Here is an 18,247-nt window from a genome sequence, read left to right on the forward strand (position 1 = left end):
GCCTCAAACTAAGTAACTCTTCTGTCACTTCACTGTCATTAATTCCCTTGACAAAAATTGCTAGCTGACCATTGTCATTTATATTAGCACTCTCAACAAGAGCCACAGAGTATGCACTGAAAACGTTTGCTTTCTCGCATAACTGATCATAAATGTCACCTGATAACTAATTAATCCGCTCTGACACAGTGTTTGCTGATAGACTGATGTTACTGAATAAAACCCTCTTCTCTGGACAGACAATATTGGCTACCTGCAGCACGCAATCTTTCAGAAACTGTCCTGTAAATGGTTTCCAGCTTTTGCTATCAGATGACTCACCACATAACTGGCCTCAACTGCCACATCAGAAAAATCAGCGGCCCGGCCGCCCTGCCTAAGCCTTGGTCTGTGGTCCTGTAGGAGATCTCGCTTCTCAGCTTGCTGGGATTGAGCTCTGCTACGCTTCATCGTCCATGTGTACGGCCTTCATTTTAGGCCCTGGTTCAGCTGGTGCCCTAATACCTTCACTCCCCTGGATCCTGGACTCCGAGTCACCCGGTGTCCCCGGATATCCTGGCACACATGGTGTCTTTAAGCCTACGGGCCTATGCTGCGCTTGTATCCCACACTCAAGTGTCTGGATACACATTGTTCTGTCTGGCAGCAGCAAGGTTATGTGGACTTACAGCAGCCAGTCCCGCTAGGCGCTCCACTTGTCGCGGCAGCATCACAGTTGCTGTGTGCCCACGCTGCACATTTCTGGTAATATGCACGTGTGCACTTGGTGAGATGGAGAGACCCTCCTCCTCCTCGTGCCCATGCTGCTGTGCCACTTGTGGCCACCGCACCTTGCCTGCCTGGAGTGGGGAGGTCCTCTGCCTTATCTGTGGACAGGCAGCGAGACTTGGCAGAAGACCCTGTATTGGAATGTTGAAGAAAGTGTTTCATATTTAACTATATAATGTTTAATATTAATGTTATAAAGTTCTCAGCAATTTAACAACTCAAATAGTGGCTATACGAACTGTTGCCCTCCAGAACAGGTTAGCTCTAGATTTCTTGCTAGCAGCACAGGGAGGGACATGTGCCATTATAGGGCAGGAATGCTGTACTTACATACCAGATAACTCTGAACACATTGATAATCTTGTAGAGCACATTAGGAAAGCAACTACAAAGATACACCAGTCCTCTAGAGGAAAAACCCTCTGGGGATAGTTTGCTGATACCTGGGTATGATTTTGTTACAAGGATTGATATCAGTATTTACTATTTTGCTATGTCTGTATGATTCTTTTGTATGTCTTAAATGCACTGTTCAAAGAGCATCTCAACAATTATGTAAACCTCATAATGTATCTACCATGGTTACAGCTGCAATCAAAACACCCTCGTTGGCAGACTTTCTCTACATTTCTACTAAACGACATCGTCCCTCACTCGGGAGGAGCAAAACTCACACACCCATTGACACAAATCTTATTCTATCCCCTTGGGTCTGGAGGCTCCATGTGACTGAGGACACATGGATTAAGTATCAAAGGCAATAAACCTCATGACTCAAGGAAAACTGAAGGATACATTGGAAAGATACTATTACAAAGGTCAATCTGCTCCATGAGACGCCTTCAGGACATTCTGCACATTCACATTTAGGGGCACACACCTATCGCTCTCCCCGACAGCAGAGACACGCTTACACTCGCCGAACACACATATACATCCCACAGGGAAGGGTTGGGATGAAGGAGCTGAACACGCAGAGTCAAACCTTCCTAACCCCTAAGGGGATCTGCTTGTAAGTGACAAACATAACTTTTTGGCTTCTTTCCACTTTGCTCTATTGCCAACAGCAGGGACTGAAGACCCTGTATTGTAATGTTGAAGAAAGTGTTTTATATTAACTATATAATGTTTTATATTAATGGTAGCATTAGAAATGGCGTGTATACAGACTGAGCAAATTAGCTTTAACTAGCTAGCAAAACCAACAAAGTGGTTGTTAAAGATACATCCTATTGAAATTATTCTCTCCACTTCCACTTCTGTTTATCTATGATAAGAGAACAACCCACTTATGTATAGCCTACAGATTTCTGCCATTTTGCTTAGTATCCGTTTGTAGATTTCCTGTTCTTCCCTTAATGCTGAAGATGTTACATAATGGTGATTGATTACCTCTTTGTCCATTGTTAAAGAGAAACTGTGAGTTTGGGCAGTTTATATGCCATAACAGGAAGACATCTTCTTCCATGATGACTCCCTCCCTCCGGAAGAGTGTCCTACAAACTTTGCAGAGCTTGCACCTTTTGAAGCTTTTGATTGGATGAACAGCCACAACATTCTACGTCATCTTCCTAAAAATCTGCACTCATGTTTGTAAACATTAAGTTCTCACTGAAGGAATTCCCTGACGTGGTGCTTCCAAGCTAGCTTGATATTAAAGTTCTATTTGCTTTATCTCAACAACTTTTCCAGTTATTTCCAAGACGGGTTCAACATTGGCCATCCGCGCTTTGAACAGCTGGATGGATCAGATCTGTGCTTTCCTGGTCACGTAAGCAGTGCAAGCAGTGCACCAGGCCCCACCCCTGTTCATGGATTAATCATCTGCACCACAAGCCATTCTCCACCATATATCAGGAATTGCCATCATCTGATCACAGGTTCATAATCCATACAATCCGTTCTCCACCATGCATTTGCTGTCTTCTGATCACGGGCTCATCATTCTGCTGGATACTGTTTATTAGGTGAACGTATTTTACATTTTACAGATAAAAACATTCAAAATTTTAATTCTTGTGATTAAATTTTTTTTAAATCAATTACTAAAATCACTTAAAAAAAATTTAAATCTCAAAGTGATTAAATTCAAAATAACTGAACATGTGCATAAAAAGAAAAACAAATGTGCTAAAAGCAAACCTGCTAACCAACAAAAAATGTCAAATACATTGAAAATAACTGAAAATGAATCGGACAAATCAAAAAAATAAAATAAAACAAGAAAAATAAAAAACAAACCAAAACAGTACAATTCATTTAAAATTAAAACCAAACGGCAAATGCATTTGACAAAGAAATATAACAAAAACAACCCAAAAAAACAATCAAACTAGTGTATTTAAAAACAACTAAATCTTTAAAAACAATTAAAATTCATTTTAAAATATAATCTTTCATAAAAGAATTAAAAAATCTTGGCTCGTCGTCCCCGGAGGTGGGTCCCATCAAGGGATCCTAAGCTCCCCCAGATCTTTTATGTGCCAGATCTTGTAGGCTTCCTCCTTGCCCCTCTGATGGACCTCCAGATTGACATACTCACGAATGAGTACCATGCCCCTCCGCGTGGTGACAATCGGGTCCAGCTCCTGCTTATTAAAAAGGCAGATGTTCCGTCCCTCCCACAGGGCCTGCTTCACTGCACAGACGACACGCCACCAGCACCTCAGGGAGGGAGATGTTATTCCCTTGGCAGGGCCATAAAGGATCCGCTGGGCGGTCGTCCGCACAGGAACGGCAAAACAGGAGCCAGACCCTGCAGGCGGAGGGGCAATCCCTAAAGATATGAGCCTCCGTCTCCTTCCCCAGGCAACCCTTATAGGGGCAGGTGTCATAAGGAGCTATGCCCCTTCTGTGCATGAACACTCGGGTGGGGAGACACCGACTCACAGCCATCCAGGAGACATCTTTCTGTGTATTCGTGAGGCAAACGTGCGTAGCGTTAGCCCAGATAAACCGGCAGGTTTCGGGAGGGAAATCTTCTATCCGGCTGGTCTCCTGGGTAGATCTCATCTGACTACAGATGGTCTTATAATCCCAGGAGGCCAGCACGACTTTATGGAGGCCTACTTCGAGCATCATTCTGCTGGAGGCGGCACTCTCTCAGCTGGGGGTCTACAGGCGCAGAGGGCAAGAGGCATTACGACCCCAGGGTCTGTGACTCCTTCCCCCATCTGTCCGGGGTACCCAAGCTGATGGTCAGGGATTCCGGAGCCCTAGGGATGCCCATCTCCTGCCCGTGATGCCACAAGCACCCAAGCGGATGTTCAGGGTACACACCCACCTTTGCTCTCCCATCCACTCGGCTCCCGGTAGGGGCGCCTGGTCACTCACTCCCTTCTATGGTCACCTCTCCTCCCTGCCCTCGCCTCATGTGCTGCCCAGAGAAAGCCGCCACCTCCACTTCTGTCCCTGCACCACTGCGCGTCTCTGGTCTCTTGCTCTCTGGCTTTCCGATCTCCTCCTCCCTCTCTACTGGACCAACCAGCCTTTATTCTCCTGTAAGTCGCAGCTGATTCCAGAGAAAGTGTCCAAAGGAGGGCAGGTGATTGGCTGGCATGATAATGAAATAAAAAACATGTGACAGTAATAAAGCAATGAAGCTATAAAGTAATAAAGCAAACCAAAGTGTAAGATGAATAATTGAATAAATACATAAATAATCAAAATATGCATATATAAGATCAAACAGTGAATAAGTGAAAATAAATACAAAAGTAATATAATAGTGAAAAAAACATCTGTGACAATAGCTATGGAGTCCTGCCAGGGGTGGATAAGGCATATCAGGGGGTATTTCCTGCCTGCCCAGGGAAAGCATTGCTTGTGATGTAGACCAAAACCTCTAACAAAATGTATACAGATTACCGTAGCATGCTGTTTGCACAGTGCAAGATTTATACTGGTATTACTGAAAAGGCATATTTAATAATACTGTTTGATCAAACCTGTGTGTAATGGGTATTCAGAAGGGTCTATTTATTTAATCTCTTTTGTGTGCCACTTAGATGAAAGATCACATGTTTTTAAATAGAGTGTCTCATTTTGTCTGAGACTTCTGAGGTTTGGCCAGTATGGTGTGATTTTTTTGTTTTGTGTTTATAGTTTTGAGAAAATTTAGTATAATTTCAGGAAACGTGTAAACAGTAAAGCACAGGGGCATTATTTTATTATTATTATTATTATTATTATTATTATTATTGTTAGGACAGATTCAGGGAAGTGGATCTGACATTTAGTAAGGACACTGGAGTAAGCACTTCTACTCCTTCAAAAACTGCAAAGGGATCTTTAATGACCACAGGGAATCAGGGCATCGGTATAGAATCTCATCCAGAGAATGGAATCAAGTACAGCACAGTTTAGCCTTTCACTGCAATACTGCTTCCAACTTCGTCTAACAGCAACCTGACATTCCTTGGAGGTGTGCCATCTAAGTGCAACCCTTTAGAGTGGAGAGCAATAATTAGTACTGTCCAAGGGGGAAATGGTGTGTATTTAAACACTGGCTTTCTAAGCTACAGTGCAGATGTGTAAGTCTATTATTGCGGCAGGTGATCTGGACTTCAATATTAATCAGGGTAAGATCAGATTGTTTCTTCATCTATATACTAGCTAATTTGATTCTGTATTGTCATGCTGAGGGGAAACACATATTGTGTTCACTGAGTTTTTGAAAGGAAACATTATATCTAGATGTACATTTGTATTGCCTTTGACTGTTGCTCAGAATCAATAAAACAGACACCTGTTGTAATAGGATAATTAGCTGGTAATCCACAATCACTTTTATTTCTTTAAACATCTAGCATGATATGAAAGGTGTCGATCCTAAAGTGAGAGACCATGAAGTAAGGTCAAATATTGGGCACTGCACTGTGGTATAGCCATCAAATATTTAACCAGTGTAATGATTCTTCTGATTGTAACAAGTCTTCAGAAATATATTACTACCTTTACAGTGATTACACTATATAACATAATTTTTGTTCCTGGGTAATAACTGTTATTTCCTAGTTGCTTATGCCTCAAAAGTATAGAAAATGGCTATTATTCCCCACAAACTTTGCTTTTGTGACCAGGACAGTGACATTTTGAAATTGACCTGTTTCCAATGAGAAAACGGGCGAATTTGTGTCTTTTCGTTCACATAAAGTCAGAAAAGATACTAATTACAGTATAATCGTAAATCTCTAAAAACTACTCACTTCTAAAACAGCTAGTCATTTTTGTGTTACTTTAGTATAAATACATCTTAATTTGGATTCATACGTTGTTTTTTTCTGACTTTATGTGAACGAAAAGACACAAATTCACCCGTTTTCTCATCCCAATTTCAAAATATCACTGTCCTGTTCACAAAAGCAAAGTTTATGGGGAATAATAGCCATTTTCTATACTTTTGAGGCATAAGCAATTAGGAAATAACACTTACTACCCAGGAACAAAAAAGAAAAAAAATGTTACATGGTGTTATATGTGTTTCTATGTGTACATAGAGTTGTAGTCGAATGTGCTCATTCAGACTTTTTTGAAGACTGATTCAGCCAAGAGATAAATTTTTATTTAAGTATTTACATTTATTTAAGACAGCAGGGATGGAAATATCCATAGAAATCAATGGCTGGGTAGGTTTTCAACAAACCCAATGTATTCTTTTCAAATTAAGTGACTACTGCAACTGTTTTTCTGGGGAAAAAACTAAAAAGTATCTAAACAAAATCATAAAGCTACTCCTTCTGAACATAAACAGAAAAACCTCAAATAAAATATGAATTCCTAAAGTATTTTCAAGAGATCTAAAAACTTGTTTTGTTCTATTTGACTTTTTCCATAAGCATGAATTGCTTTTAATTGTATCATATCAATTGTATCATTTATTCAGCATTAATTTTCTGTGTCATTTACAGTGGACAGCAGAAGAGCTTGTCATGTCAGAAGCAAATGGAACCCAAATCAAGGAATTTATTATCATGGGCTTCCCTGGACTTCTGCCCCAGTATTATTCACTGGTGCCTGCCTTTTTATTTCTCGTCTATATTGCAATTATAACTGGGAATGTTATTATTATAGTTGTAGTCACGTTTGACAAAAGCCTTCATAAACCCACATATTTCATTTTCTGTAACCTTGCAGTGGCTGATTTATCTTTCAGTAGCACTACTCTGCCCAGAATCATTGCCCGGTATTGGTTTGATGCTCAAACTATCTCATTCTCTGCTTGTTTCCTTCAGATGTTTTTGGTCCATTATCTGGGGTCCGTCAATTCGTTTCTTCTATTGGTAATGGCTATTGATCGCTACATTGCAATATGTAACCCTCTCAGATACCCGGCCCTTGTTAAAAACACCACTGTCCATGTTATGTGTGCCTTTTCATGGTTGATAACAATAATTCTCATGGGTATTACTGCCCTTCGAGCAGTGTTTTTACCATTCTGTGGGCCCAATATTATTAAACACTGTTACTGTGATCACATTGGAATAACGAGACTAGCGTGTACAAATATTGCATCATATAGCTTAGGGGCATTCATAATTGCCATGATAGTGTTGCTGGTACCTCTGTTTTTTATCATATTCTCTTATATTCAGATCATTATCTCTGTGATGAAGATCACAAGCTCTGAAAGGAGATACAAAGCCTTTTCCACTTGCAGCTCTCAACTGTTCATCATAGCTCTGTATTACCTTCCCAGGTGCTTTGTTTACCTGGCAAATGTTGTGGGCATCACCATCAGCCCTGATTTCCGCATTGTTCTGATCCTGGTCTACAGCCTGCTCCCTGCCATGGTGAACCCACTGATATACTGCTTCAAGACCAAAGAAATTAAAGACAGCCTGATAAAGAGGTTCAGGGTCAAAAAGGTTGAAAACCAGGCAAGGAATGTAATATGTGTCCACCACTAATTTTAAATAATAGACAATAATATGCAATAAAAATGCACTCCCTTGTATTGAAATAAAAACAATACATTTCAAAATAAAGTTATTCTTAAATCTATTATATTATAAAAATAATTAACATCATGTAAAATAATATAATACTATACTTCTTGACTCCAGAGTTTGTAAAATAAACATGTCTGCACTTTCTTTACCTTATCTTTATGCTGAACTGTATTTTTAAAGAATACTATATTAATTAGTAAATTGTAAATAAAATGTATTCTTATTCTTAACATCATTGTTGCTATCATGTGTGAATACATGTCCCATTAGTATCTGAATTGTTCCAGATTTGTATCAATAATCCCAGTGTCCAGATTCTTTGATTGACAGTATTGATCTCAGCAGTTAGGAAATATTTCAAACCTTTATACCTTTGAGAGCTGTTTCTTGAACTTTGAAAAACCTAGGTACCTCATCCATGTGTCACTCATTTCTGGTTGTTTCAGGCAGAGAACCAATTTAATTGGGATCAATATAAAGGTGTTCTTTCTTTAGAAAATATTATGATGTCAGCCAGGCCTGATAGCATGGCAAGGGAAGTTCTGTTTATTGTCTCCCACAATGATAACACTGGGTCATGGAAAGCTAAGATTAAAGATAAGCACAGTCTTATTATATAATACATCTGCTAAATCAGGAAGGACACCAATAATAATAAAAAACATGGAAACATTTGAATTCCTGGAGCATCTAAAATACATACGTGACAAAGCAGCTAAGACGGCAAATTTCTGTTTAGTTCGGTACAGCTAACATTAAACTTAACATGGATTTAGGTACGAATTATGTTTCGTCCTGTACGTCCCTTCCCTCCTCAGTCTTGGATCTCTTCTGTTCTCTGCTCATCGCGATCCAGTCTGTGTGCCGCTGAACAGAAGTGGAAGAGGTCCAACCTCCCAGCTGCCCTCGACCTCTACCATTTTCTATTGTTCACATTCTCCTCCTCACTCACCTCAGCCAAGAAGTCTTACTTCCAATCACTCTTAGAATCCAATGTCAACAACCCCAACAAACTCTACTCCACCTTCTCCTCCCTCTTTGCCGCCCTCCCCCTCTTCCTCCCTCGTCTCTCAGTGCAAATGATTTTGCCTCCTTCTTCTTCTCCAAGGTCACAGACATCCACAAGCTCTACAACAGTCCCGTCTCCTCTCCCATCATGCCCAAGTCTCCCACCAATCATGCTTCCTTTTCCTCATTCTCACCTCTCTTGGACTCTGAACTTTCTTCTCTCCGTATGCCCTGGACCCTCTCCCCACTCACCTCGTCCAAATGACTACTCCTGACCTACTCCCCTTCATCTCCTCCCTCCTCAACTCCTCCTTCCTCTCTGGCTGTTTCCCCTCTGTATTTAAACAAGCTGCAGTCATCCCACTGCTCAAGAAACCAACCCTTGCCCCTTCCTCTCCTCAGAACTACCGCCCTGTCTCCCTACTCCCCTTCCTCTCAAAGACCCTCAAGCGTGCTGTCCACCGTCAGCTCTCTGCATTACTTTCCCAACACTAACTTCCAGATCCTCTGCTTTCGCATAGCTCACTCTACTGAGACTGCTCTCTTGGCAGTCACTGACTCGCACAGCTTTGCTCGGATGGCCTCACTTTCCTCAGTCCCCATCCTCCTTGACCTCTCTGCACCGTTTGACACCATCAATCACTCACGACATGGTGAGGTGTTTTCCTGTTATGGCATACAAACTGCCCAATCTCACAGTTTTCTTTAACGATGGACAATGAGGTAATCAATCACTATAATGTAACATCTTTTGCCTTGAGAGAAGAACAGGAAACCACAAACAAACACAAAGCAAACTGGTATATGTGGGCTATGTATCTGTTTGGGATTTCCTCTTATCATAATAAACAGAAGTCAAAGTGGAGAGAAGAATATCTAGAGGTTAAACGCTGAACAACTGCCTGTCGCTAGCTCGATAAATCTAATTTGCTCGGTCTGCATACTATTATTAATATAAAACATTATACAGTTTAAATAAAACATTAATACTGGCTCTTCAAGTAGTAGTCATCATGCAGTGTTGATTTTGAAATGTGCATGCATTCCTATGGCCTCTCTGTTCAGTTGTCTAGTTGTGACCACTGACTTTCTTTCAATATGTAAAATAATCAATCTATCAGAAAATAAGACTCAAAAGGTGGCAGACCTTCTCTGGGTTCTCGACACTCCGTCTCAACCGGATCCGGCACTGTCACACTCCCCCTCATACACCGTCCTTGTCCAACACCTTATCTATTATCGTCAAGAGCTCACTGAACCTTTGTAAACAAAGCAGAGGGCAGTGTCCAGATATGCATGTGGATTGTCTCAGCCCTCACTTTATATACATTTAAATATTTATGCAGAGCTGATGTGTCTTTTATTGTTTTAAAATTTCTCATCGACAGGGAAGTGAGGGGCTTTGTAGCACAAATTAGTATGCATTTCAGGCATATCAGCAAAGCATAGATTACTATCATTATTATTAAAATTGACAAAATCCCTTGAAACAGCACATATCCCTAATGTCCCATTATCCCTTTTAACCACCCAAACACCCCCCAATCCTCCCCATGGTTCTGAAGCTTTGTGGCTTCACTGCAGATGTGAGCTGCTAGGTCCAGGATGTGCTCCGAATTGTCTGGTATATAGGTGCAGCATTCTTTGCCTATGAGAGCACATGTCCCTCCTTGCGCAGCCAGCAGGTAGTCCAGAGCCATTCGGTTCTGGAGAGTTACAGTTCGGATGGTGATCATTTTAGTGGTGATATTGGACAAAGCCTCGGCAGTGTGGTTTGCCGTGGCTTCTAGAATGGGTGCGGTTGTTCTGATTTCTTGAGTGTTTCAAGCCACCCCAAAATTACGAAACAAAATCATAAAGAATCGAGTGGTCTCAGATATTTCTCTCGTGTGTTGGTGTGATGTGGGTTTCCCAGGCAGTTTTAAAGAATGTCTAATGGTGGGGATGAGATATCCTATATAGCATTTCCCTGTGAAATTACAGGGTAGTTCCCAATATGCACGTATGCCACAAATCCAAAAGTCCCATTCCATGGGTGGTACCTAATTTCACACTCTCCTTGTGTATTATACCCCTTGTGTTTCAAAGTGACAGTAACATTACATGAGCTGCTTCCTATGAAAGGGTAATCTCCGTCTCCCTGTGTGAAGCAAATACTACCCTTGGGGTTTCTGTCTAACTGTAGTAAGTGCATTTTAAAACCTCTTTCCTTTTGCTTCATGGCTCCTTTTGCGAGTCCACCAACTTGACAACCCAGGATTCTGGTCTCCACCCAGGGCATATTGATATGCTGACCACCCTTTAATGGCATCGGTAACGTCCGTAGTGTTGCACACTGTTGGGACCGGGATCAAAGGGATCCCCTGTTGGGCATTAATGGGTGTGTGTGCACACCTAACATACAGTGAGGTTTAGAAAGTTTGCGTATATGTGTGTGAGTTCATGATATTTGTTTCCGTGGGCATGGGGGTGTGTGTCGTCTGTTGTACTCTGTGGCATGTCTGGTTTTCCCATCCCCAGTAATGTGAGGAGAAGGAGTCTCATGGTTTATATCTGAGGAGACAAAAGGTGTTATTTGATGTACTTCAGGTCTGTGATGGTAGCTTTACTGTGGGAGACAGAAGGTTTGTTATTTTCAGAATCATTTTTTAGTTTTTCAAAGTTTTTTACTTAAGACCAGTGCTTCCATCTGGATCCCCCCTCCTGTCCATCGATACAAACAGATGAGTCTGTTGTGAGGAGGACTTTGTGTGGGCCAGACCATTTGGGTCTGAGGCCTGGTCTAGCAGGAATTATTTTGACCATTACTTTGGAGCCTATAGGGGGAAACTCAGGTGGTTTTGAGTCCTGTGACTTGAGATCATGCATGTTTTGGAGCTCTTGTGCGTGGGAGTGCATGGACTGTAGCTGTGTACAGAGATGCTGTACATATTGTTTCAGATAATCTTTAAATGGAGCACTATAGTCAATGGCTCCCCAGAGGTCAGACGGGAGATGCATTGCCCTGCCTGTCATGAGCTTGTAAGGGGAAAGCTCTGAGTTTAAAGAGAACAGAAGGGAGAGCCACCATCCAGCCCTTACCTGTTGTGAACAGAGCCTTTGCTAAGCTTTCTTTTATAGTGTGACTTGTTCTTTCCACCAGGCCAGAGCTCTGAGGGTGGTAGGGGATGTGAAACCTGTTATCTTTCAAGTCAGAAGCACTGCCCAAGGGGGAGGGGTTTCTGTGCACTTCTGTAGGAACCCGATCGAAACATCACTCTATCAAAGCTGCCATTGGCCCCTGCGCTCGTCACTCAGAACAGGTCCCTTCCATTTCCTGTTCTATTAAACGTGACATCCTCTTTTGCCATTTTGCTGGACTCTAGAACGTAAGTTCTCTGTGTCTGTGTTTGTAATAAACATTCAAACTGCGTATTTCGGCTATGGATTCACTTCATAGTGTTGTTCACCACCGCTTTCGCTACACATCATCTCTGTTTTGTGTGTGTTTAGTTATTATTGATAGCTAATCCTGATTCTGTCCCGTCCGCGCACCGGAGGTCCAGCTGCGCTTTCGGTTTCAGTTTCGTTCACAAGAAGAGCTTTTTAAAAATAATTGTCGTGTTTATATAGTGCTATATATATTCCGACTGCTTGCTGTGTTGGATTTGTGTCCACAGGACCTTTTCCTCCACAGCAGGAGCGCTAGCAGCGGCAGTAAAATCCGAGGTCCAGCTGCCCGCGTGAGGTGCTCCTCCACCGGCTTGCACCCGCACTACACCCCGGGGCTGTGGCTGTAGGAGATCTCGCTCTCAGCTCACTGAGAACGAGCTCTGCTAGCTCTCCCAGTCCGTGTGTGTAGGTCTCGGTTTTAGATCCTGCTACGGCTGGTGGTCTACTACTCCACGTCACCCGGTGTCCCCGGAAACGCCGGCACACACGGTGTGGTTAAGCCTACGGGCCTACGTGGCGCTTGTATCCAGCACCTGGTGCTTGGTATACACAGTGTTCAGTCCGGCAACAGCAAGGTTGCATTTGGTTGGTGTTACAGTGCCCCCGTGTACATAAACGTTGCTGGGTGGAGACGCACTTACAGCGGCGGGCCTGCTAGGTGCTCCACTTGTCGCAGCAGAGTTTCAGTTGTTGTGTGCCCCTGGTGCAAACACTGACCGGAGCCCCAACTGCACGTTTCCCTGTTCACACACGTGTGCGCTCGGCGATGAGCTCCTCTCGCCCCCGCCACTGTGACCGCCTGGAGTGGGGAGGTCCTATGCCCCATCTGTCTGGGCACCGACAGTGGGCGTGATTTGGCTGCGACTTCTGGTTCCGCTGCGGTGCGCCCCGAGGTCTGCCGTTTCACTGGGCACTGCCGCGATCGCCGCAACGCCACTCCAGCAAGTGACGGTAGGGGTTCGGTGGCGCTGGATCTCTGCCTCTCCCAGAGCCCCTCTGTCTCCTCCTCCAGACACGCAGCTTCGGAGACAGCTGCGCCCCCCGCGTTCGTGCTCCGCCTGCAACTGCTGCTGCCCTGGCTGGCATGACTGCACCTGCCATGGCAGCTGCTCCCTCCACGGCAGACATGCCTCCCCTACCTGACATGCCCACAGTGCGCACCCCCGAGCAAGCATGTGAACGACAGGGAAGAGCGGCGGAGCAACGCCCACAGGCTCCCTCCCCCTCTTCTGAGTCGTCGTTAGCCCCCTCCCCGCCACGGCATCGGCGACGGAGAACCAGCTTCACAGACAGAGGCAAGGATGAGGACATCCTTGTCCTGAATAGCAGGATAGACCACATCTACGCCCCCCTATATCCTCAGGCAGCACAAACAACAGCCCAGACCCTGACCCCCCCACATCTCGAGTCTCCACTGCCGAGGGGAGCCTCTCTGCCCTGTCTATGGATAAGGACAGCAGACAGGTATTCTAGGAGGAGGACCGCCTGTTACCCAGACCACATACGCGTTTGAAGTCAGAGGCGGTGCTCATGGAGGGGGAACCGGCCTCACCCCCCCCCACTCCATTGAGCAACAACACTTCCCCTGTTCCTGTAAGTCAGGACCGGGAGTTTTCGGTGTTGATCCAGAGGGCCGTGGAATGCTTGCAGATCCCCTGGCCCTCTGACCCCACCCCCCCACGCTCTGGGTTTCCCAGATCTGGGTTTCCCTCTAAAACATTAAGGACTGGTTTAATAAATGCGTCCATAAACGCCATGACTGAGACGCGCACACTTTAGTTCAATTATAACCTGCTATATTGTATCTGGATGATTCATCATGAAACGTGTGTATTTTGTTTCAACTGTAACTTGCGCTGGTTAAGGACGTCTGATAAGTAAATTATAAATAATAAAGCAAAAAGTATCGTTTGCAGTTACAAATCTGTAGTAAGAGTAATAAGTTAAGGGAGTCACACTGTGCCGTTTAAAATACATATATACTAGCACAAATGATGACGATAATAATAACAATACATATTCGCTATTTAGTATTATTGTTGCACATGGAAACATATTCTTATGGGGACATGCTTGTCTGAATATAATGTTGTCTACACGTTTAGCTCTTCCTAATATCTCTTAACAGAACGTGTATTTCTTACGCTGTTTACAATCATGTAAAGCACAAAGAATAAAACAGACACACAAGTCCTCTCCACTTAGGCTGTGTCGCTCGTAGTGTTGATCTCTGTCTGTTTTTAACACAAACACAAACCAAACCCACAGTCGCTGCTCCTCCATCAGAGGGACGGATCACAGCAGCCTGGTTTTGCAGTAAAAGCTCATTGGACTCCAGCATGGCATGGCACGAAACGGACACTTAAGACAGTGGAACCGAGGCATAATGTGCAAATAGCAAGATATATATACATATACACTTATGTGGAAACTAACAATCTATACATATAAATCTCCAGTGATCTCAAACAAACTAAATATACAAAGTCAAATAACATCAAGTCCAAGAAAAACAGTGTTAGTCATTCGCACACCACACTTTGTCGTATTTCCCGATCGCGTTTTACTTAAAACACTGCGGCTCGTCTTCCCCTTAAAACACCTGCGCTTTACATCTATAGCAGTTGAATGGATCACAACCGGGTTTATAACACCTGACCTATTATCCTTCTTAAAGGGGACATTAGCCTTGCTACACATGGATGTCATGGAGAGTGTTGAAAGGGAGCAGCCTATAGAGAAGAGTGGGGGGAGATGTAGAGGTGGGGAGAGAGAGAAGTTAAAGGAGTGAAGGAGAGGAAGAAATCTGGCACAGTGGGAGGGGTTGGAGAGGTGGATGTTGAAGTCTCCCAGGAGGATGGTAGGTGAGGACAGCAAGGGGAGGGAGAGAAGAAAGTTCAGTTCATCTAGGAAGGAGGTGAGTGGACCAGGGGAACAGTGGAGAACTGGAAGGAAGAGGTGAGAGGGAGAGGCGAGTTCCACTGCGTGGAATTGAAAGCTGTTGGTCATGACAGAGGAGAGAAAGGGGGGGGCAGAGAAGAGAAGAGAAGCCATGTTCCTCCTCCCTGCCTGGTAAGACGGGGGGGGAGTGGGACAGGACAAATAGAGAGGATAGGGCAGCAGGGGTTGTTGAGTTGTCCGGGGAGATCCATGTCTCGGTGAGAGCGAGGAAATCCAGGGAGTGGTGGGAGGCGAAGGCGGAGATGAAGGCCTTGTTGGAAGTTGAGTGGCAGTTCCACAGGCCTCCAAAGAGTGGAGTAGAGGGGAGGAAGGAGGAGGGGAGAGGCAGGGAGATGAGGTTGGAGGGATTAGGGAAACAATGGCATGCAGGTGCACGCCGAGAAGACAGAGAGAGCAGGACAGGGATCGATGAGATCATCATGGCTTCTTGCTGTTGCTGTGTGGCGTCTCCTCGCAGTCTTCTCCTCGCTGGAGTCCCGCAGCTGGAGTCCCGCAGCTAGAGTCCCGCAGCTAGAGTCCCGCAGCTAGAGTCCCGCAGCTAGAGTCCCTACCCTTTGGAGATGGGGCCCTTCGAAAGGGGGGCACTGAGGCTGCTGGCGCTGACTGCTGGTGCAGAGGTCCAGGGGGCTGTTAAATACTTCACCTCTAACTAATTAGGACAGTGCACACCTGTATTGCGTTGAATGACACAAGGCTGTCAGGATGGCACTCCCTCCCACGCAGGACTGCTAATAGCACAATTAATGGCCGCTTTATATCTGAATACAGACAAAGACTGTGCTGGACACACACAGTTACACTGAACAATAGCTCGCAGTAATGCTAAATAAATGCTAAATAATAACAGCCTACAATGTAACCATTTCTGATTTACTGAAAGTGCGTGTCGAGTGTGTTACGTAAGTTGCTAATAAACTAACAAACAGCCGCTGCTCTTACTACAATACAATAGATGCAAGATCATGAGGAATGACTGACATTGAGCATCACACCTAGTTAGCTAAGAGGGATGTTAAATGTTGTTTAATTTAGTAAATGTTTAAAAATGAAAAATAAAAGTTTAAACATTTAAACGCTGTCATGCAAACCCCCCACCACACACACACACACACACACACACACACATTGAGTGTGATGCTTGAAAAGTGTCCTTTTTTTAATACATTTTGATGAAGATGTAACATGTAGAAACAGCTAAGCAATATTTTAACAATACGACATTGGGTACACAGAGAAGCGTTAATTGATAAAATACAGAAATTGGGCAGCACCCTGAGACGTTTCTGCATATACAGGGTGCTATAATACATTTAAATTGATTGATAATCGATTGATGTTGATGTCCTATTGCTGTCGATTAAAAAAAATCCTCAATTATTAATTACTAAATTCTCAGATTTATCATACACAAACAAAAGGAGTTACAGCCCCCTAGCATGTCTTAATTGTATCAGCGTTTTTTTTTTCATCATATCTAATACAAATCTCACAGGAAACAGTGCAAAAGAAAGGGTGCAACAACAACAATTAATTATAATAATAATAATGTCCAAAAACTATATATATATATATATATATATATATATATATATATATATATAGTAAGAAAACTAAAATGAGAAAAGAGAAAATAAACATTTATCAATTTCTTAATGACTGAACTGTAAACTATTAACGTCCCTATTAGCCTGCAAAATATTGATCTCCATCCCTGCTCTGGCTCCCCATTGTCTAGCGCTTCGGCTGCAGCTGCAGGTGGCACTGACATTGCTGTCTCTTCTCCCTTTTCTGCAACTAACGTTTGAACCACCCCGAGGCTGGGGCATTCTCTGCGGCAGGAATGTTGCTGGCATAGCAACACCACTGCTACTGAATAAGTCAGATAACTTCATACATGTTACTGCATCTGACTCAAGGGACTTTGTTTTTTCCCCTAAAATGTTCAGCCCCACCTTTGCATTTGAATTGTATTGTTTTTCCATGATTGTTTACGAAATGTAATCAACATCTCCAGGCTATGTCACTGTCAGTGGCTGTGGGAAGGCAATGGACTGCAGTCAGTCCTGTTTCGCTCAGGGAACACTGGCATATTAATTTACATGATTGGAAAGCCCCAGATGATGGAGATATTAAATGTAATATTCCGGTCTGGTGGCCATACCATTATAATATCCATTGAGTGGGCCGGCCCAGTCGGGCACACCCACAGGTCACCCGACCCACCCGAAATTCTCCCAGTGCTACAGATGGCCAGTCTACAAATGATAAGCCCTGGTTAAGACTATGTATCATCTATAGATAATTGAGTTTTAAATCTGCCTTTCCCATTTAGTACACCTGATGTTACCCATCAATGTGATGTGACAGAATGATGATCAGACAAAGATTACATGTCAAAGCAAGTTCTCAAAATACTTTTTTAGTATTCACTAATGCAGGTCTCAGATTAAAAGCAACTTGATTTGTGTCTTTTTTATCTTCTATCCAAATCTCCCACAATATGTTTATGCTGGTTGCAGTCCTTTCATGTCAAGACGTAGTGTGAAATAGCATCTTGTCTCATGTGATCTTGTTTCTATACAGTGTTTTATCCTTCATTAAAGCATAGTCACAGGTAAACACTGATGTTTCTGTGTCTCTAGAGTTGAAACAGAAACAATCCAAACCAATAATTAGTACAATCCAATGGGGAAAGGGTGCATTTAAATACTGACTCCCACAGCTACTTCGCAGTTTTGCCAGTCGATCTCTGAAGTGCTCGCTTTTACATACTAAACAGGGTAAGAGCATGCTTCTCTCTATCTTCATCTAAATATGCGCTCACTTGATTGTTTAAAGCCATGTTTTGTGTGAAATAAGCTTTAATTTATTAATCTGTTTACTTATTATGCATGTGTGTATTTATTGATTTAATTTGACACATTTCTCCTCTTTCACAAAGCATTTGCCATTTGTGTATTTTTTTCTGTATGAAACAATGGACTACATTAAAATCCTCTCCTAGGCTTCCATCAGTCTATGCAGATTATTGTTAAGACATTGTTACAATATACTTATAAGATATAGTTCATTCTGCTTCTTCTTTCTCTTACTTTTGTCATTTACAGTGGACAACAGAAGAGCTTTCC

At 43.1% G+C, this 18,247-nt stretch overlaps 1 protein-coding gene across 1 annotated transcript; it reads left to right on the forward strand.

Moving 5' to 3' along the window:
* Positions 1–6,698: 6,698 nt before the first annotated feature.
* On the forward strand, positions 6,699–12,505 carry LOC136747225 (olfactory receptor 2AT4-like). Its single transcript, XM_066700175.1, has 2 exons — positions 6,699–7,646; positions 12,386–12,505. Exons 1-2 carry the CDS (start codon positions 6,699–6,701, stop codon positions 12,503–12,505), a joined length of 1,068 nt encoding a protein of 355 aa, XP_066556272.1.
* The last annotated feature ends 5,742 nt before the right edge of the window (positions 12,506–18,247 follow it).

Source organism: Amia ocellicauda, chromosome 3, assembly GCF_036373705.1.
Source record: "Amia ocellicauda isolate fAmiCal2 chromosome 3, fAmiCal2.hap1, whole genome shotgun sequence".
NCBI classification, from domain to species: Eukaryota; Metazoa; Chordata; class Actinopteri; order Amiiformes; family Amiidae; genus Amia; species Amia ocellicauda.

What these genes read in the sequence shown, in the direction of transcription:
- LOC136747225 (XM_066700175.1), top strand. Translation starts at nt 6,699, where the DNA reads ATGTCAGAAGCAAATGGAACCCAAATCAAGGAATTTATTATCATGGGC. An exon ending in TCAAAAAGGTTGAAAACCAG is followed by an intron (nt 7,647 to 12,385) that starts GCAAGGAATGTA and finishes TTGTGTCCACAG; the next exon opens with GACCTTTTCCTCCACAGCAG.